Source organism: Mytilus edulis, chromosome 3 (assembly GCF_963676685.1).
Source record: "Mytilus edulis chromosome 3, xbMytEdul2.2, whole genome shotgun sequence".
Lineage (NCBI taxonomy): Eukaryota > Metazoa > Mollusca > Bivalvia > Mytilida > Mytilidae > Mytilus > Mytilus edulis.
In genome coordinates this window covers 55143887-55166402 of record NC_092346.1, presented here as the reverse complement: position 1 = coordinate 55166402, position 22516 = coordinate 55143887, and the positions used below count along the sequence as shown (strand labels likewise).

The window sequence follows — 22516 nt, the reverse complement described above, 5'->3', positions numbered from 1 at the left end:
AAACTTGCAGCAAAGATGTTATACCACTAAGATGAGGTGCAAATTTTTTTATGTACACCAGATCCGGATTTCGACAATAAATGTCTCTTTAGTGATGTTAGGGATCGAAACTGTATTTGGAAGGCCACATAATTTATCTCAATTTAGGATAGACTCTTGAATTTAAAGAGTCAAAGTAGGATGAACGGATCATATAAACTGGAGGGTAAATATGATACAAGCGCAAACGAAAAAATATAAACAAGTCTAAATTGAAAACTACGTTCAAACCTATGATTGCGTTGGATAAAAACCGCAATTTTTATACGTGTGCATGTAAAACAAATTTCGTTGTAGAAGGGTCTAAATACAGCACAAACAACATTTTCCAAAAGACCGAAAAAGTATAGAATGAAATTCAAAACAGTGTGTCTGTGGCCATTGATTGACACATTAAATTCATCCATTAACTGGGACAATTTAGGTGAACGTTTGTATGTAACGACCACTGCTGTACTTTTTAAAGACACTTAAACTATGGGGTCACCAAAGGTTCTCAACACCTTAATAAAGTAATTCGAAAAATTAATCAGAAATAACACGATGTTTTTTTTATTTATATCAATTATATAAATCAAAACATAAAGGTTATTCCTGATTAATTTTTCGAATTATTTTATAATTAAAGGCGTTAAGAAACCTTTGGTGGCCCCACAGTTTAAATGTCTATCGTAGGTACGTCGTGAACAGTGGTCGTTACAGACAAACGTTCACGTAAATTGTCCCAGTCAATGGATGAATTTAATGTGTCAATCAATGGCCACAGCCACACTGTTTTGAATTTCATTCTATTTTAACAAAACGCATTTGACTAACAGGTCGAACAACTGATGTTCTTAAACCCTGCTGACTGCCATTGGCGATTGCCAAATAAATTGATCACAATATATATATATATATAACTTCAATAGTCGTAGTGTTACTTTGTCACGGAAGGCGAATCTAGAGATAGACATGAGACACGTGTTTTTTAAGCGTGTGTAGATGTTATATTATTATTTTTATACACAAAGTTTTACATTGTATATATATATATTCAATAGCTTTTATTGGATTTGTACTATATATAGCTGTAAGTAAATGCGAGAACTCCCGCAGGTCTGTAATTAGTGTTTTTCTGTTATTGGTGTGTATAAATACACATTAATGTCCTGTGTTTTTGTTAGACGTATTTCTATGTGTATACATCTGATGGGTTTAGTCTTTTTTGACTGATTTTAGCTCACCCTACCCCAAGGGCAAAGTAATATTTTCTCATCACTTGGCGTCCGTCGTCGTCATCGTTAGCTTTTTAAATTTTGAACTTCTTCTAGAGAACAACTGAATGGACAAAACCGAACTTGTCATAAATGTTCCTTATGAGGTGCAGACCAAGTGTTGTTACTTTGTAGCCGATCAAACATTTAAGATGTCCACCAACTGGGGACTTCGTTTAACAACGAACCCTTATTACAATACAAACACATGTCTTCTTTTAGAGATCTCCACTAAATGGAATGAAACCCAATCTTATTAAAAACCGATCTCTCATCGCTCCCGTTTTCTGATCACTCACGCGACATAGCAGAAAACGGGAGCGATGAGAGATCGGTTTTTAATTAGATTGAATGAAACCAAACATGGTATGAATGTTCCTTATGAGATTCCGACCAAGTGTTGTTACTTTGAAGCCGATCCATCATTCAAGATGGTTTCCAGTTGAGGAAATTAGTTTAACAAAGGACCCATTTGAAATACATTTAAAAAGTCTTCTCTTGAAGAACCACTGGATGGAATGAATGAAACCCAAAAAGCATGATATTCCTTATGAGGTGCTGACCAAGTTGTAACTTCGTAGCAAATTCACCAACGCAGCTGCCAAGTTGAATGATGCCAGAATCTGGTCGAACACAAATGGTCCCCGTTTCTAGGCATTTGATGAATATTTCTATTTCTGCCAAAACGGCTGTGTTATCTGCAGCTTTATTAAAACCAACAAGATATATAGCAAAACAATTTTCATTACAAAAATGATAAAAATCTACATTCAAGACTTAAATCGTCTTTAATTTTCATGTCAAGTGCCTATATTTCATTGCAATCCAGCATTACCTTGAAGCTTTTTTTATGCAGAAATATATAATGTCAAAAGTACAGTTTGAAAAACTAAGTTAAACGATTTTAGCATTTGCGTCATTCGTATTATATTTAGACATGACAACACACAAGCAAGAACATGAGGCATGGTACAGATAATAATGTGACTGAATGTATATATATATATATATTTCAGGAAAATTTTATTTCTTAAAATAAGTTAAAAACTCCCCTTTTTAAAATTTAAAACAACACTCACCTGCTTTGTGTGCAATACATTGTATTTAAAAGGCCATGTCAAGGGATATTTTTTTACACTCCAAATAATCTGCAGAGATGTCCAAATTGCTTTGTACGTTCATGATGTTCATGATGTATAATTACTGTGTAACAGGTAAGACAATTATTACAAAATCTATTTCTTTACGGTGCATTACATCTGAGCTTATTACAGTTTTCACATATTTAATGGATGATGATGATACGTTGCAAATGTTAGATGTAAAAGCAGTTTCTTCATGTTATACTCTGGCTTGGTCTGTAGGAAATGGATATAAAAAGTATGTACGAGGGACCTTTTTCATCTGTACCTAGTATTTTTTTTTATTTCTAGAAATGCTAAGTAGTTGACAAATTTGTTTATCAATATCGCCTCTTCGTTTATAGAAAATGTTGGCATTCATTTGCTTCAAGTTTGTATAACCAAGTTTTAATTTACTATTATTATTAGAAATTTGATTAGTTATAGGGTAAGATATGAGTTAGATATTACTATCTATAAACCACTTTCCCTCTCATGTTTTGATACTTTGTTTGTATGCATATTATCTAATTTCATTGGAATTTATTTGTTGTTATTCCGAGTTCAATTGTTTAAAGCTAGACAGTATATATATTAACAATTTTGGAGGTTTATTCAATGCACTTAATTGTCTAAGATCCTTACATTAATAACTTTTCCTATAACACAATCTATAGGCGCTTAGCAAACCGTACTCAAAAACGCAGTTGCGTACACATCGATAATTTGACAAAAATAAAAAAAATATGGTAAATCTAGTTAGAATAAATCTGAAGAAATAAAATAGATTAGAAAAGTATTATACAAGTGTGTTTATGAGGTGTTTATAGTCAATTGTAGCTATATTCCGTTAAAAACCATGCATGTTTCATAGATAGTTTCGAGTTTTCTCCCTTTCTCTGATAATGGGAAATTTTCAAAATTGCATCTATAGAATAAATAGAAACCGTACTGGTGAAAGTTATTATTAATAGATGGAAATCATTGAAACTTTAGATGAAGACTACTTCTGAACTTGATCAACTCATTTGAAAATGAGACGTCAATGGATCAACAGTATTCTTTTATTTGCATTATGCAACTATTCAATAGGTATGTTCATAGAATCTTCATAATTATCATATAATTTATAAATATTTTTGAACTTCTTGAAAATCATCAGAGTTCTTACTCTTAACTTTTTTTTAATTCGAAATTCTATTAAATTGCTTTAATGTGTACATATAGATTTAAATCTGTTTATCAACTCCGTTGACATAGACTGTATAAGCTTCATTTACTCTTGTAATATTTCTTTGAGCACATAAAATGTTAATGTGTTTCTTGTTAATTAAATCAAGGAGTTATACGTCCATGATTAAATATAATAAAAAAGTTGTGATTTTTCCACAATTTAATATTTTTATATCAGGGGTACGGACAAAACACTGTCTTGGAAAGGATAGACGACTCCGGCCCTACAATGACTTGAATGAAGGATGTTGTAATAGTGGAATTTATAATAAAACTGTTGGAGCAGACAACTTTGCATGTTGTGACGGTAATAAAAGATTGTGATATTTTACATTTGTTTTTCATTTTTTATTTATGTACGTTATATAAATGTTGCAGATTTAATTTCCATCCTTTTATTCCGGTATACTTGTTGAATAAGCAACCAAAACAGTCAATTAAAATGCACATTGGAAATGAAAATTATACTGGAAAATTGCATAACTAAGCTCTCGCAAATCAACATTTCATGTAAAATTTTATAAATATAAAAAAAAGAAGATGTGGTTTGATTGCCAATGAGACTGTCCACAAGAGACCAAAATGACACAGTAATTAACAACTACAGATCACTGTACGGCCTTCAACAATGAGCAAAGCCAATACCGCATAGTCAGCTATAAAAGGCCCCGAAATGTCAATGTAAAACAATTCAAATGAGAACACTAACGGCCTTATTTATATAAAAAATGAACGAAACACAAATATGTAACACATAAACAAACGACAAAGTTTATATCAAAGGTTACATATCTTTTTTTTTAAACGGATATCACAGGTTTAGATATCACAAGAGCAAGGTCTTGGAAATCTGTATGCTCTTTTCTCTTGAAATGGGATCATTTTAGTTATTGTCCTTGGATAGAACAAATATGTATTGCGGCAAGAGATATTGTAATGTACTTTTATTTTGAATTTACACCGTTTTTTGTTTCTATAATATCTAGCTTTATTCTTTTCCTCATATTGCAAGTATGTTCGCATGCAGTTGTCTTTTTGTAGCGCATTGTTACTGTCTCATTGACTCCACGCTTCTATTCATGTTGTATATACAATGTCTTGTTCCAAAATTTTGGGGTGGATAAGTTTGCCTACCAACCTTTAATTCTGATAACATTAAATGTTCTCAGTATTTGAGCAGAGCAGAAACGTTTCTTGAAATTTCATATTTAAGATCCAATTATGATTTGTCCTTGTTTTAAAAAGCGTAATTTTAGAGAGCTTTAATTTGATGAAAGATTTTATAATTCTGGTGTTCAAAGTGAAACTAAAATAATTCAGAAGGGTCAAAGCAGGAGGACGATTGTGGGATGTGTTGTTTGTTAAAGAAATTTCCGGGTCAGTATGGAACAACAAAATTGGATGTTTTTAAAGCACCACTTACCTGTACAAATGTTCTAGATTACGCGGTTGCTAGGAAAGTTAAAACCTTCACAAATATTGTGCCGAATGCATATCTCTTTCCTGTATCAACAACTATAACAATTTTACTTGTTAAATTTGAACAATATAAAAAATGCAGTTTCCACGATCAATCATGTAAAAAATATTTTTGCAGCGTGTTTTTGAAACTGAGAAAGACTCAAATATATGACTATAACCTTTTACAATTACAGGCAGTTATCAGGTTTATAATATACGCACACATTTCTGCTGTGAGAATCAACTAAGAAGAATCCAGGACGAAAATCAAAGTTACGAATGCTGCCAAAATGAATTAAGAGACAAAAAGATAGGTGTTTGCTGTGAAAATGTTTATTACGAACACGGTAGGATATGTTATTTTTATGCCCCACCTACGATAGTAGAGGGGCATTATGTTTTCTGGTCTGTGCGTCCGTTCGTTCGTCCGTCTGTCCCGCTTCAGGTTAAAGTTTTTGGTCAAGGTAGTTTTTGATGAAGCTGAAGTCCAATCAACTTGAAACTTAGTACACATGTTTCTTATGACATAATCTTTCTAATTTTAAAGCCAAATTAATTTTTTGACCCCAATTTCACGGTCCACTGAACATAGAAAATGAAAGTGCGAGTCTCAGGTTAAAGTTTTTGGTCAAGGTAGTTTTTGATGAAGTTGAAGTCCAATCAATTTGAAACTTAGTACACATATTCCCTATGATATGATCTTTCTAATTTTAAAGCCTAATTATATTTTTTACCCATTTTCACGGTCCATTGAACATGAAAAATGATAGTGCGAGTGGGGCATCCGTGTACTTTGGACACGTTCTTGTTTTTATATGTTTTAATGAAAATACCAAAAAGTTATAAATTGAAATTAGGTAAAACAAACTACATGTACAAATATGATTTATGTTAGCATCGTGAGATAGATTTATCTCTCCAATTCTCCTCATAACGGTAGCTCTATATGAAGGTGACATCAGAAACGATCGAAATGTTTAGTGCATTAAAAGCTAGGTTCACACTGCCGATCAGATCAACTCGATGATCCCGATAGTCCAAATTTCCACGACCAAGCGCGACCAAATTCTTGATCAAGCCTTTTTACGACACCTACCCGACTGCTATCCGACTGTACACAACCTTAACCGGACCATTTACGACTCCTTAACGACTCTATCACGACTCAAACCCGACCACTTTATTAATCGAATACATATTCGATGATTCCGACCAATTCACGATCTCTACACGATCTTTACACGACTAGCTAGACCAAATCAACTTTACTCGATCTTAGCAAGATCTCGGCCAGACCAGATCGACTTGATCGGAAAGGGGTCGTAGGGATAGTCGGGTATTGGTCGGGGATGTACAATTTCAGTATTAAAACATTTGATTTTTTTTTATATCACCCGCTGCAGCGGAAGGAGGCATAAAAGTGTTACCCTTGTCCGTCCGTAAATACGTATTCGTACGTCCCATCAATTAGTTTCCGGTCTTCAATTTTATTTTGCCTCAACCAAATTTTATGAATAGCATTTACCATAAAACACAGATCAAGTGCGAATTTTTGTTGTGTCACTTTTACCGTTGTTGAGTAATGACTCTTTATAACGTTATATGTAAACTGAGTCATTGTCTGTGTCAAATGGACACGTTCCCCGTTTATTTGGTTATATTCAGTAGTTCACCTAAGGTCTGAGTAAAATTATACATGTAAAATATCTACATGGAAATAAAGCAGTTGAATTGTTTAGCAAAATGGTTAGAGCTCAGATAGACAGCTTAATAGGTGTGACAGAGCTTGAAGAGAGCGTAGAAAACGAAGAAAAACGGGTGGACAGCAAAGGGTGCCGAAAAATCTAGATGATGCAGTGATGACAAGGCGACCACTGTGTAGGAGTATAAATTGTTATAAACTACGAGGAAAATTTAAAACGGGAAGTCCCTAATCAAATGGCACAATCAAAAGTATGAGAGACTTGCAGGAGCTGAACAAAGAGGACCCAATGGTTATAAAAACTTCCTGAAAGTAAAGTAAGACGCTGATTTGTTATGGGAGTTTTACTGCTCTTTTCTTCAAAATGAGCTAGTCACTGTATTAGAACTGATGTAAGATAGCAATATACATAAATATTACCATCCCCTTTTTCTTGCTTTCTCACAAATTTAGCCTACTGTTTGTGTCATATATATGTGCATATGTATGTAATCAGTATTTTTTGTATAGATCTGATACCCAGTAGTTGAATTGTTCAAGATATTTCTTTTTGGTGTATCCATGGCAACAACCTGCCATTTTTACTAATTATATTGCAAAAAGGGGTTAAAGATGTCACATATTTTCCCAAGATTTGACCAAAAATCAAATTTCAATCCCCTGGAGTACACCTTTTCTGAAACTGTTTGCGTATATCTATCACGAATTCAAATAAAAATCATTTGTCTTTCGTCTCATTTTTTTTTAATAAAATTGTATCAAAAAGTGTATGAAACATTCGACCCTTCGGTGAAATATAGTTGTTAACTTCTGTGTCATTTGGTGCCCTGTGGAGAGTTGTCTTGCATCTTCTTATTTCTATACTGCAAAAATTTCTGGACAAAATTTCTGGACATACGGAAAATACGGACAGTCAAACAAAAATAGCCCATTAAACAGCTTAAATACAATATTGATGTTCTTAAAAACTAACTTTGAAGGCTAAATAAGTCATCAACTGTCTGATAATAAATTTTAATGCACAATTATTCTAGCCTACTGTTTGTGTCATATATATGTGCATATGTATGTAATCAGTATTTTTTTGTATAGATCTGATACCCAGTAGTTGAATTGTTCAAGATATTTCTTTTTGGTGTATCCATGGCAACAACCTGCCATTTTTACTAATTATATTGCAAAAAGGGGTTAAAGATGTCACATATTTTGATCATATTTGAAAAATTCTGTGGGGCCAAAATGCAGAATCTACCTTTCCTTCCGAAACACCTGCATGAGATCATCCCAGGTTTTATTTGGTTTCGTGTTGCTAAGTTTTTAGTTTTCTATGTTGTGTTATGTAGACTTCTGCTTGGCTTCTCGTCGGCTTTCATTTTTCGCTATGGCTGTGTCGGTTTGACCTTTGAGTTTGGTTGTTCCTTTGGTGTCTGTGTTTTCTCTTTTAAAACTTTACACCTCCTTGCAAAAGTACAGACGCGTACTGTACATGGAGATATTTGTGTACATTTAAAAAATAAATAGTGACAATATATTTTTGCAGAAGCAAAGTTATGAGAGTTAATCAGAGCTGCACTCATTTTTTAGAGAATTGTGTAGTAATCATGTAAACTCGTGTTCGGTCGAATAGAGATCGGAGGGTGGTCGAATGTGGTCGCATAGAGATCGGGTATTGGTCGAGTTGGTCTGGGATGAAAAAAATATAGAAATCGTAGTGATCATGAAGCGATCGGGCATTGGTCGAGTTAATCTTGACCATATATCGGACAGTTTGTCGCTGATCGGGAAATTATTGGATATTAGTCGAGCAAAGATCGAAATGATCGAGTACTGATCGGTAAACTATTTGTATTCCGACCAAACTCGATCTCTACACGATCCTTTCCCGATCAATTCGACGGCTACTCGACGAATTCTCGATCTCTTCTCGAGTGACTGGCTTCTCGATCCTTACTCGAATGTTTTTGACATGTCAAAAACTCTCGGGTAGAAAGTCAGATCGATGACGACCAAGGTAGACCACCCCGAACATTCATGTCGATTGAGACAGACCAGTGTCCCGATCGCTTAATTTGTCTTGATCGAGGTTGATCGAGTTGGTCTGATCGGCAGTGTGAACCTAGCTTAAAGCTAGTAGTAATGTTCAACATTTTTTGAGCAATCGACCTCCCTCATACATGGCACAACGGTGTATCAGCGCAACATAAGAATACACTTGCAAAAATCTGTTGGAAAGGGCTTAACTCATCAGATTGTCGCGACGCCCAACAAAAAACCTAAGAAGTAATATGAAAAAAAAGTAACGATCTAAATTTAAAGTTTTAAAGAGTACCAGAAGTAACTGAAAGTATCCAAAATAAATATTAAGAGTACATTTCCAACGGATTATGTGTATACATGAACATAAAAACTTCTAAGCATGAACTTTTTGCAATGTGAAAATAAATGTATGGACAGGATGTAGGTTTTTTTTTAACTGTATGTTGGTACATAAATATAGTTATGTTTTGATTTATCAAAAGCAAAATCATTGTTAGTACCGATAAAAACAATATTCAAATATATTACTATAGTATTGAATTGATAACTTTTAAGAAAAAGTTTTATTTGAAAGACCAATAAATTTTCATGGACCATATTTTGATTTCTGGCCTCTATAAACAACATCACCGTACACATTAAGATTTGGTATCCCGTTTGTAATTGGGTTTCTACAGTGAAAGTTCAGGCATGTAGCAAACGTTTTTTTTTTTAATTTCTAGGTAATTGGGATAATTGAGATGTAGTATATCTTTTATCAATTGTCATTAAAAAAAAGGGAGAAAAGGGCATCATTGATTTCTATAGCGGAAGTTAAAAATTAAAGGACTGGCTAACATCTTTATAAAAAAAAAGTGACATAAAAACCAAAAGTGGAAGAAAGACGGAAATAACATGACCAAAAGAAAAGACGAAAAGACGATATCTAGATATGAATCACAACATTTTTATGTCTTGTTTAAAGTTTAATCTTGTATATTTGCAAACATGCTACAAAGTCAGACATACCGTTAAGACAATAGCCAAAGATTAATACAATTATTGAACTTGCAAATCTTCAGTTGGATGTTCTTGGTATGGATTAGTGTTTTATTGAATTTGTATATTGTTGTTTTTTCGACAATTTAGTTGATATTGTATGTTATATCATCGTGATTAATTTATACATTTAGGAAGAAAGGAAGAATGTTGTGGACAACTATTAAATAAAAGAAACCAGTATTTTTGTTGCAAGGATAAAAGTTCTATTTCTGCAAAACTTCATCAGAAGACATCAAACCAGACATGTTGCGGAATAAATTCGTACAAAAAGAAAACTAACAACAAGGAGAATGGATGTTGTGAAGATGTACCTTATTCTACAATAACATCAGATTGTAGCAATGGTCATGTTGTTCCAAAGGGACATGCATGGTGTAGTGTTGGTGAGAAAATACAAATAACTCTATGTACAAAACAATAAACAAATAATAATAAAAAAATAAAACAAATAATAGGATAACAGCAACCAACGACGACCACTGAATTACAGGTTATCAAATTATTGCTTTTTATAATCTTCTCCACTTTTTTCAAATATTTGTTTTCTTTAATTTTGTTTATTTCGTTGAAGTCTCCTGTTAACAATGTTTACATATAATTCAATTACAAAACAGATGCTATATTTTGTGGATATATTGTGTAAGAACGCAACTTTTAACTTATTTATTTTCCTTTTTAATAGCTAACACACATTACAATCAGAAGAATATGTTGTGTTGCAACACTAAATTAGTCCGGAGACAAATATCAAATGGACAGTGTTGTGGTGACAAAGAAATAGACGGCTTTAGGGAGGAGTGTTGTAATAAGATCTCGTATGGTGCGCTCCATGAACAATGCTGTGGAAGTAAGTAAAATTACTCATACAAATAAAGCCTTATTTCAAATGATAGTATGACTAGATTTATTTCACTTGACTGGGCAGGGTTTAAGAAGTTCGCCTATTTAAGACCAGTCCATTTATAGTCGTCAGGAGTTTTGGGATGAACTCATCAATTAAGTGTCCAGTTATTCGTCCCATATCATACACTCAGTTGTTTTGTATATATGTGTTTGGTGACACTGATACATGTATGTGATTAGAATTCAATAATAATTATAACGGCAATCGTCCTTATAACAGTATAACACACATCTTCAAATAGACTGTCCTTATGCAAATTAAAACGTAAGCTCCGCCCGATCAGTTGAAATAACATTGGTTATACGATCGGGAAGATTATGGTAGGAATTGTATTGGCATCTGTCTGTAGTTGAACAATGTATTTTGACCTTAAGATGATTTTTTTGGGGGAATGGTCTTTTGGTGCCATAAAATTGTTAGACCCCTGCTACAACGGATTAACTTCTGTTTGTCTGTCTGTCCGTCCTATAATGTGTAATATTATTTCTCCAATAATTATAACTCCTGGCTTCCTAAAATTTTGTATTAAGCTTCATTTAAGGGTACTTTACAGTCCTTCGCACGCAATCAAGTAGTATACGTGTCCATATATGTAGTTTTGATAAGCAATGAATTATATTTAGCTCCTATAAATTGTATGTTGGTTAAAAAATAAGTCAGTACGGATAGCTTTATTAGACAGTTAATTCAACTGAAGATGACATGTCCTTCGCAGTGCAGCATGAACACGAAAGGCGACAAGACTTCAAGTATTAAAATCAACATAAACGGGCATATATGTTGATTCATTTCGCAGATAGTGGCTCTGAGTTAAATCTAATACATATATATATGTTTAAATTAAAAACCTTCACAAACAGTTACATAGCCAAAAATGAGAAAAAAAAATTAAAAAAGATAGCACAAATATTTAAAAAAAATATACATTATTTTATATAGACAAAATTATGGGTAAAAAGTATAAATGCTGCGGTGGACTGAGGCTGGATACATCTAAATATGTATGTTGTGGTGAAGAAAAGATTACCAAAATCACTGGCTACGAAAATAAATGTTGTTTAGTGAATGGTTATATAGAACTATACGATGTCTCCAAGCAAACTTGCACTCAAAAAGGCGTTGTTACTAGGTACGTTAATATTTAAGTCTGGGCAATACGAACTTTTTCAACTTTTTTTACAGCAGGTTTTTTTTTTCCTTTAACGATTACTACCTTTTTAGCTCACCTGACCCAAAGGGCCAAGTGAGCTTTTCTCATCACTTGGCGTCCGTCGTCCGTCGTCGTAAACTTTTACAAAAATCTTATCCTCTTAAACTACTGGGCCAAATTTAACCAAACTTGGCTACAATTATCATTTGGGTATCTAGTATAAAAAATGTGTCCAGTGACCTGACCAACCAACCAAGATGGCCGCCATGGCTTAAAATAGAACATAGGGATAAAATGTAGATTTTGGCTTTTATCTCCGAAACCAAAGCATTTCGAGCAAATATGACATGTTGTAAAATTGTTTATAAGGTCAAGATCTAGCTGCCCTGAAATTTTCAGATGAATCGGACACCCGTTGTTAGGTTACTACCCCTGAATTGGTAATTTTTAGGAAATTTGGTCGTTTTTGGTTATAACTTGAATATTAGTATAGATAGGGATAAACTGGAAATAGCAATAATGTACAGCAAAGTAAGACCTAAACATAAGTCTGCATGACTAAAATGGTCAATTGACCCCTTAAGGATTTATTGCCCTTTATAGTCAATTTTCAACAATTTTCATAAAGGAGTAGGTTCAGTAAGACCCCTTTTTGGCCCCAAAATATAGCTGTTTTACAAAATTGTGAAAATGTAATCTTTAAGCTATCTTTTGGAAAGTAGAATGCTTCTGCTATATAAATATGGGCTGTTTTTGACCATAAAATGCATATATATCGGGCACTAGCATCATTAAGTCCTGCTAAATTACTGGAATCTTCACAATTTTAGCATTTTAGTCAAATTTTAGACGGTCTCCGTCTTAAATGAAAGTGGCCGCATTCGTGTTCATTCATAATATTGAAATGGAAGTTGTATTTGATGATGATACATAATATATATAAAAGTTGAGGATGAACACCGATGCGGCCACTTTCATTTTTGACAAAAACCATCTGAAAAGTGACGTTTTTTTGGCATATTTGATAGATTTTTCTTATTTAAGCTTGAATCGGAGCGTTTTTAATGACTAAATCAGTTAAAATCTTTCACATAAAGTAATTGAATCAATTGAAATAGACACTTAAGTGTTTAAAAAGTGTCTAAAATCTTTCGATTGATGAACTTGAAATTTGAGGCCAAAATCGGCCCTTACCGGACCTCCTCCTTTTGTTTTTATGCCCCACCTACGATAGTAGAGGGGCATTATGTTTTCTGGTCTGTGCCTCCGTTCGTCCGTCCGTCTGTGCGTCCGTCCGTCCGTCCGTTCAGGTTAAAGTTTTTGGTCAAGGTAGTTTTTGATAAAGCTGAAGTCCAATCAACTTCAAACTTAGTACACTTGTTGCTTATGATATGATCTTTCTACTTTTAATGCCAAATTATACTTTTGACCCCTATTTCACGGTCCACTGAACATAGAAAATGAAAGGGGGGGTTTCAGGTTAAAGTTTTTGGTCAAGGTAGTTTTTGATGAAGCTGAAGTCCAATCAACTTGAAACTTAGTACACTTGTTGCTTATGATATGATCTTTTTAATTTTAAAGTCAAATTAGACTTTTGACCCCAATTTCACGGTCCACTGAACATAGAAAATGAAAGGGGGAGTTTCAGGTTAAAGTTTTTGGTCAAAGTAGTTTTTGATGAAGCTGAAGTCCAATCAACTTGAAACTCAGTACACTTGTTGCTTATGATATGATCTTTCTAATTTTAAAGCCAAATTAGACTTTTGACCCCAATTTCACGGTCCACTGAACATAGAAAATGAAAGTGGGAGTTTCAGGTTAAAGTTTTTGGTCAAGGTAGTTTTTGAAACTTAGTACACTTGTTGCTTATGATTTGATCTTTCTAATTTTAATGCCAAATTAGACTTTTGACCCCAATTTCACGGTTCACTATACATAGAAAATGAAAGTAGGAGTTTCAGGTTAAAGTTTTTGGTCAAGGTAGTTTTTGATGAAATTGAAGTCCAATCAACTTGAAACTTATTACATATGTTCCCTATAATATAATCTTTCTAATTTTAATGCCAAATTGGATTATTACCCAATTTTTACAGTCCATGGAACATGGAAAAGGATAGTGCGAGTGGGGCATCCGTGTACTTTGGACACATTCTTGTTTTAAAAATATTTTCCACTGTAACTACTGGACCAAGTTCATTATAGATAGAGATAATTGTAAGCAGCAAGAATGTTCAGTAAAGTAAGATCTACAAACAAATCACCATCACCAAAACACAATTTTGTCATGAATCCATCTGTGTCCTTTGTTTAATATGCACATAGCATGCATAGACCAAGGTGAGCGACACAAGCTCTTTAGTGCCTCTAGTTTCATATCAACATGGTTGATTTTATAAATTATGAGGCGGGAATGATGATTCGATTATCCTCTTTTCTCTACTCGTTAATATCACCCTTCAGAAATAGTCAAATCGTTAGTCTTTGAGCAACAGGAACATTATTTATGATATTCTCTTTTCTCGAAGTCAAAGTCTTAAAAACTTGAGCAGTCTTGACCTGTTTGTGATATACGATTCATAGTATATTTGACAGTTTGTTGTTAAATATAAAAGAAACAAGAACAAGAATTAGTACACGAATATTATTTTCAATGTTCAGTGGACCAAAAAATTGGGGTAAAAACAATTTGGTATTAACATGAGTAAGATATTACAATAGGGAACATGTGTACTCAGTTTCAAGGTGATTGAAAAAAAACCTTGACCAAAACCTTTAACCTGAATTAGGATAGATGGACGGACAATCGAACGAACGGACGCACAGACGAAAAACATAATGCCAACAAGGAATTTGAAATAACATACTTCATGTTATTACAGTTTTAGAAGTTACAGAACAAGTAAACCAGATATGTGTGGATGGAATACCTACAACAAATTTGTTGATTTGTGTTGTCAAGGAATACTTGTCGAGAAAGGAATTGTTCATGAGATGCAATGCTGTGGTGTTCAGCCATATTTTACTAGAAATCAAACTTGCCTGGATGATATTATGCGTAATAACAGGTATTGTATTTCAAAGAATATCTAGTTAGGTTAGGAATACATTGAATATGCATTGAAACTTTATTGAGGTGATATGGCTCTTTCATATATTGAACACATTTCAAATTGATTCTGATTGTTTTTTTTATATGAAAAATAGCAAACAGTGTTATTTCACATATTTTATTTGAAAGTTTCAAGTGTTTAAATATAAGATAAACAACAATAATACTTTACTTTACTAAAGCTACACACGTAGTTACATTTACAATCTTCCCCGAGGCCCTCAGGAAAAGAAGCCTTGACCAAAAAATCGGCAAATCACGGAAAGTAAAGTGTCTGGCTAGGATCGTGTTTTTTTTCGAGTGAATCTGTCCATATTTTTCGAGTGTAAATCGGGCTTTTTCGAGTGATAAAACATGTGATAAGATCAATTAACTGCTATTTCGTAATTATTTGGCCCTTACCAACTTACTCCTTTAAACTTTTCAACAACAAAAAAGTCGGATTGAATGATGATATCTTTTTCTCTAAAAATACTAACCTTGTTTATTAAACTAAAGCTTTTATATCAAGTCTTGTCAGAAAAGAAGTCTGTTTGTTAACATTTTTAATCATATTCAAGAGTGGTTACACTCGAAAAAAACCCGATCAAATATTTCGAAAACCACGATCCTAGCCGGACACCATACCTACCGTGAAAATACAACAAATAAAAGCAAAACATTAGTGGAAAATAAAAGGTTATTAGTTATCAAAGGTACCAGAATTATAATTTAATACGCCAGACGCGCGTTTCGTCTACATAAGACTCATCAGTGACTCTCAGATCAAACTAGTTATAAAGCCAAACAAGTAAAAAGTTGAAAAGCATTGAGGACCCAAAATTCCAAAAAGGTTGTACCAAATACGGCTAAGGTAATCTACACCTGGGATAAGAAAATCCTTAGTTTTTCTAAAAATTCAAAGTTTTATAACAAGAAATTTATAAAAATGACCACATCGATGATATTCGTGTCAACACCGAAGTGCTGACTACTGGGCTGATGATACCCTCGGTGACGAAAATCCACCAGCAGTGGCATCGACCCAGTGGTGTAAATACATATCAAAGGTACCAAAATTTATAATTTAATACGCCAGACGAGCGTTTCGTCTACATAAGACTCATCAGTGACGCTCAGATCAAAATAGTTATGAAGCCAAACAAGTGAAAAAGTTGAAGAGCATTGTGGACCCAAAGTTCCAAAAAGTTTGTACTAAATACGGCTAAGGTTATCTACTCCTGGGATAAGAAAATCCTTAGTTTTACTAAAAATTCAAAGTTTTGCAACAGGAAATTTATAAAAATGACCAAATCATTGATATTTATGTCAACACCAAAGTGCTGACTATTGGGCTGGTGATACCCTCGGAGACGAAAATCCACCAGCAGTGGCATTGACCCAGTGGTGTAAATAGTTATCAAAAGTACCAGGATTATAATTTAATACACCAGACGCGCGTTTCGTCTACATAAGACTCATCAGTGACGCTCAGATCAAAATAATCATTTAGTCAAACATATAAAAAGTTTTAGATCATTGAGGACCCAAAATTACAAAAAGGTTGTACCAAATACGGCTAAGGTAACAATTGGATGGAATAAAAATAAAACTATATGACTGTTATATTTAAATGAGGTAGGCCCAAGTATTCGATAATCACAGAAAAAAATGAAGTCGGTAAAACTGAATTTTGCAGATATTGAAAAAAAATTACATACATTTTTGTACTTATATCTTTACTTTGGGTTTATTATTTCAGTGTCAATTCTTTCAAATATAGTTGTGAGTGTGTCACTTATTTCAAATATATTGCATAAGATAATTCTTAGTTGTATTTTGAAACATTTATTATCTAGAATGTACTAGTTGCAAATACGGCTATTTCATAGTTAAACCATAGAAATATTTTGCTATGACTACTTTTACATTATTTTCCTGCAAATAAACTCATCATAGATACCAGGATTGAATGCAATGCATCTTCAAAATTTTGCTTTTATCGCTATATAGAACACCATTTTGTTGCTGTCTTTTGTTTGTTTGTAGACATGAAACTTTAGATAGTTTTGAATCAATAATGACGCATCGACAACTCAAAATTATAATCAGTAATAACTAATATACAAGCTATTAATCTGGAAAGTGGCGGATCCAGGAGTAGAGAGCGAAAGCCCCTCTTTGATCTTAAAAAAAATAATGTCTTGTTTTTTCACGATTTATTTAGAAAATTGTCCAAAATCCGTTTTATTGAATTACACATCCCTTTCACTTTAGATACTGCTTGGCAAAGCAGATTAATAGTATTACAGATAAAATGCAGGATTCATCCTGAACTGAAAGATTAATACTAATAAGGAACAGCCTATAGATATTATATCTGACAAAACAATCTTTATGTTTTTCATGAATCTTCTCCGTATCCGTAAAAGAAAAAGACAAATTTATTTTACCAAATTGCTCGTTATATCCTCATGATGTTTTGTCCAATTTTGACCGAAGCGACACGAAGACTCCATATGAGAGTTATGCCACTTTCTGTATTTGACATAAGTTAACTATTATTGTATAACATGATTGTGAAGTGGTAGAGACCTTATATGTGTTTCTGTTTTAGGTCTTGGGTTCACTAAAATGAAATTGAGGTCAAGGTCAAAGGTCAAGATCATATTCTAAATTTTGACGTTTTCTTGTCTTATGAACTCATCTGTCACCTTTAAAGATATATATTAAAGAACTAGTGCAAAATGAATGACAGGTTGTGATGAAGATATCAAACATTTTGCCGGAAACAATCCAAAGTAATCTTATAAGAGTTATTGCCCCTGAAATGTTTTGATTTAATTTAATTTAATTATTTCTTAAACTTGGTACAGTGTGAAAAAGCTATCATGTGAAATCAGAAATGACATTGGTTAATCCGGAAGTCGACGGGTTTTTTTTCAGGCAAAAATATATAGAAACATATATTCATTGAAACAGTATGAGATAGCAATAAACAGCTAGGAAAAAATATTAGAATTTGCCCTTATGAATTTTACCATCCCCTTTTCATTGCTTTCTTGCAATATCTTCCCTAGATTTTATATCCAGTATATAAAATGGTAAAATATAATTTCCTTTGGGTGTATCCATGGCCACAATATGTATTATTTGTTATAAAATATTGCAAAAAGGGGTGAAAAGATGTCACATATTTCCCCAAAATTTGGTTAAAAGTAGAATTTCAATCGCTTGAAGTAATACCGTATCTGAAACAGTTAACATATATCATTCAGCAAATCCAGTGAAAATCATATGTCTTTCATTTCATTTTTTTTTGTAAAATTGCGTCAAAAACTTCTTGTAGAAAAAAGTGTTTGTAAAGATTACATTAATTTCTGGACCTATGGCCGGTCTAGCTATGAAAATACGGAATGTCAAACAGAAAATAGCCCCCAAAACATATAAAAAATAATCTTGATGCCCTTATAAACCATCTTTGAGGGCTAAATTAGTACTCAGCTGTCTAAAAATGAATTTTATTACACAATAACTTTCCTATTTGAAAAATCCACCGGGGCCAAAATGCGAAACTAAACTCCTTACTGTGTATTGCTACCTGAAGAAACCTATGATTGGGCGCCAATAATAATTTTGAGTTATTCGGAAGTATAGCTTCTCGTTCGTTTAGAAAATTGACGAGGAAAGACCTTCCATTGTTCTCTGATCAATTGGATTTCAAATTCTATCATTTTCTGTTTCGAACTTTCTTTTCCCTTGCATGTTTATTATATAATAAGAACTAAGTTTTCTATATATAAAACAACAGAACTTGCTTATTTCATCTATATGTAATACGTATAAGTAGATACAAAATGTATCCATTGGATTCTTTTAAGTATTGTTTGATGAATTGACCAAAATATAAAATTATTGTATCCCTCTTTTTTAAAAAGTAGTTGCTGATGAATTAATAGACTTAAGTTCCAAAAAATAAAGACAATTGTTCGATTTGAATATTGAATAAGGTATTTCCAACACTATAGAAGCAAACAAAAAAATGGTACACGAAGAACTTTTTTATTTTATAAATTAAAGTGAATATTGATAATTGCTGTGATTGTACATGTGTTCGATTGAGATTGCTTTTAAAATCATTTACATTCTTGGAGTGGTTTCTTACAGGGAAAATTCGTAACTTTATTTTAAATCTTTTTTTTTCAGTAAATCTTTTAATAATCCTCCTTCTTGTTCATTGTTTTGTAAAACTGTATGGCTTGGAAATGATATGCTGAAAGTTAAGGAGCTGAAACAGAAGATGTTTAAAGGTAAGTTTACATCAATTGTTAGTTTTGAAAATTTTAAAAGAAATCATAGTTACATTAAGTAATGGATCGGGGGATTACATTTGACAAGAAAATAATTAGTTTGACGTTTGTGGATTGTCAAGATAAATCATCACTTTGTCCTAAAGTTTTGTGGAGGTTTACTAAGCCGAGATTAAAATTTTCATTCCGAAATTATTTTAGATTATGAAAGTTATTGACAAGCAAATCATACAAAATGATTCATGGTCTTTACAAGGGAAATGTAGGTACCAAAAGATTTTTCAATCTCGTATGTCGAAAATGGAATTGAAAATGACATTATATATTGCAAAAACGAATAACGACCAAAACACAAACAACAATATAAAAAAAAAACACAACATGGAAAACTAAGGAGTCGACTGAGCAACACGAACAAAGCCGAAAATTCGTGTTGATCTCAAATGCGTTGGAAGGAAAAATAGATCCTGCTCCACATGTTTAACCTATCTTGTTGATCATGTTAGTACGAACACCGATGTTGAGAAGTCTAAATGGATGGTAACATTTCTAAGAAAATAGGACGGGATTATGATTACGACAATTGTCATCTGTGAGACAGATATCCATAATGGTCAACCAACTCGTGATGGTGTTCGTAAAATTATCAAAGGGACGATATCAACTTTTCAATTTTGAACTCTTGCATGGTTAGTTTTCGTGTAAGCAGCAACCCCCTTTCAAGGAAATCATGATATGAAAGGCAAGTTCTATAATATTGTATCAACTGGGAGATGTAAACTCGCGACTGCTTAGAAATTTATCCACAATTTTAGAAAAAGAGAAATGCAGTTTCCAAACATTAGAAAATATTTACTGAGGAGGACAATCAAGAATCATAAGTCTAAAAAGAACAAACAATATAATTGACCAAACGAAAAGCTAAAAAAGATTATCGACAGCCCTCAATATACCTTACTTTCAACTAAATATTCCACAACATGAAACCAACAAAATCTGAGATAAACTTACCTCTGAAGGAGTATTCAGGTCCTGTTCTACCTAAGATACAATATAAATCATATATGGCAATCACTCAATGTGCGACTGCTCCCTGGAATAAACCTCAAGGAAAAAATGTCTATAAGATAATGTATACCTCATAACTTTTGACAATTTAAAAAGTTTTCAACAGTTTACCATCTACATATGGCTTTCGATATATTTTCTTTAAATGTTTCTGTTTATTTTAGAGTACGCTATTCGGAGAATCAAAAAATCCCTACAAGGAAATGTAAGTTGGAAAATAAAAAACAGAAGAACAAAAAATAGAAACAGAAGAAGAATAAGATCCAAAAATAATAAAATAGATATGATTAAGAACAAGTTAACAAGAAATATGAATAATTTAAAACAGAGAAGGAATGCAAATAATATTATAAAATTTCCTTGCGATTGTAAACGTTTTTATGGAAATAACATTAACAATGTTATGTTACTAACAAAAACAAACTTACCTTTCAAAGAAATGAATGGTGAGTATTATCTTTATAAAAAAAGAAGAAAACAAAAGAGGAGTAATTAGTAATGTAATTGTAATTGTAAAAAGAGATTAATGTGACAGACTTTTTGTAGGAACCATTTCTAATATAACTCTGATGCACAATTTTATTTTGTTCTCAAAACTTTAATTCTTCGTTTCATTGGTACCTTTATAAAAAGTCCTCATTTTAAGAATCTAAAAGGAAATTGGTCAGTGTAATATTTTGAAAATGTTTTGTAAAATATATATATTCAACCAAACCATGTGACCAGTGGTAATGATAAAGTCAACTTAGATATCATACAAACTGGGTACCACTAGAAACTCGATCTATTGGTTGAGGACGACGTAGAAAAAACACTCATCATAGATACCAGGATATATATTTTGTCTTCAAATTGCATCAAATACGAGAATTATCATGATTTTTATGCATGCACTTTTGTTTTAATCTATTATATCGGTGTCATGCTGGTTTACCCACTTTATTTCCAGGTATATAAAACGGTCTATTCTGCATATTCTTCATATTTCAACATTTCTGTTTCATATGTAAACTATCAAGAAATTTGTTTTAGAGTGTGTAAGTAGAATTCGATTAAAACACCATTAACTCATAAACATAAGTAATCATAGTAAAGACTGTGATTTGAGTGGTGTTCTTCAACTAATGCAGTTCAATAAAATTCTGACCAAACTTTCAATTATTTTTAATTCAAACCAACGTGTCAAAAATGTTCTAGCATATGCGCAATCGAAAAAAATAACCTTTAATGTTTATGTCTTAGAAGGCTGAATGTGTCGCATTGCAGATGGTTTTCTCGTAATCTTGTAATATGGTTGTTTGTTGAAGTAGAATGTTGCATATATGATTTGTACATGAATATAAAGGAGCCTTTTTTTTAGTTGTGCTGATCTATTATAATTGTATGTCGTGAATTAAAAACAAACTCATCATATATACAAGGATTAGAGTTTAGTACGACAGGCGCGCGGTTCGTCTTCAAGAGAATCACCGGTGACGAGAGAATCAAATAACTTACAAAGGTCAAATGCAGTACAAAAATTAAGAGCATTTATGACCAAATCACTAAAGATTTTCCAAATATATATAAGGTAATTTATTTCTGAAATCATTTAACAAAATTTTGTTATGAGATATATTTCTCAGTTTCATTATCAATATTTGTTACCTAGATTCACTTTGAGTACACGATTTTTTTTTAAATCAGAACATGTTTAAACATCTATTCTGGAAATATCAATATGTATTTCTTGATATTTAAACTATGAAATCTGAAATATTTGAACAGGCAGAATATACCATACAATCATAAATTGATTAAGCTGTTTTATTTGCCTTTATAACTGTCAGTTTTACTGCCGAAGTTCGTTAGATCTCTCTGGGTTTTTTCATCCATTAATAAGTGGCATATACGATTTAGCCAACAATGCGGAAAGGGGCGTTAAACACCAACAATCGATCAATCATTTAAAGTTATTTTGAAATTAAATCTATATTATCATCTTTTGTATTGACACTAAATCTCTATTAGATCTTCTTAATGTTGATATAAAGTCCTGAACTGTAAATCCCGTGCCTGGATTAATACATTTATGATCTTTCAAAATAGAAGAAGACAAACACAAGC

General features: G+C 32.6%; 1 protein-coding gene across 2 annotated transcripts; it reads left to right on the top strand.

The window, feature by feature from the left end:
* Positions 1–2429: 2429 nt before the first annotated feature.
* LOC139514359 (galaxin-like) lies at positions 2430–20920 on the top strand. 2 transcript variants are annotated; one of them, XM_071303472.1, is made up of 9 exons: positions 2430–2509; positions 3828–3956; positions 5305–5457; positions 10022–10273; positions 10573–10737; positions 11734–11923; positions 14824–15009; positions 19239–19342; positions 20575–20920. In XM_071303472.1, the coding sequence occupies exons 1-9, from the start codon at positions 2452–2454 to the stop codon at positions 20904–20906; spliced, it is 1569 nt and encodes a 522-aa protein (XP_071159573.1). In that variant the 5' UTR covers positions 2430–2451; the 3' UTR covers positions 20907–20920. The 2 variants fall into 2 exon arrangements, with proteins under 2 accessions (XP_071159573.1, XP_071159572.1); XM_071303471.1 differs by lacking the exon at positions 2430–2509 and adding an exon at positions 3413–3508.
* Positions 20921–22516: the final 1596 nt, after the last annotated feature.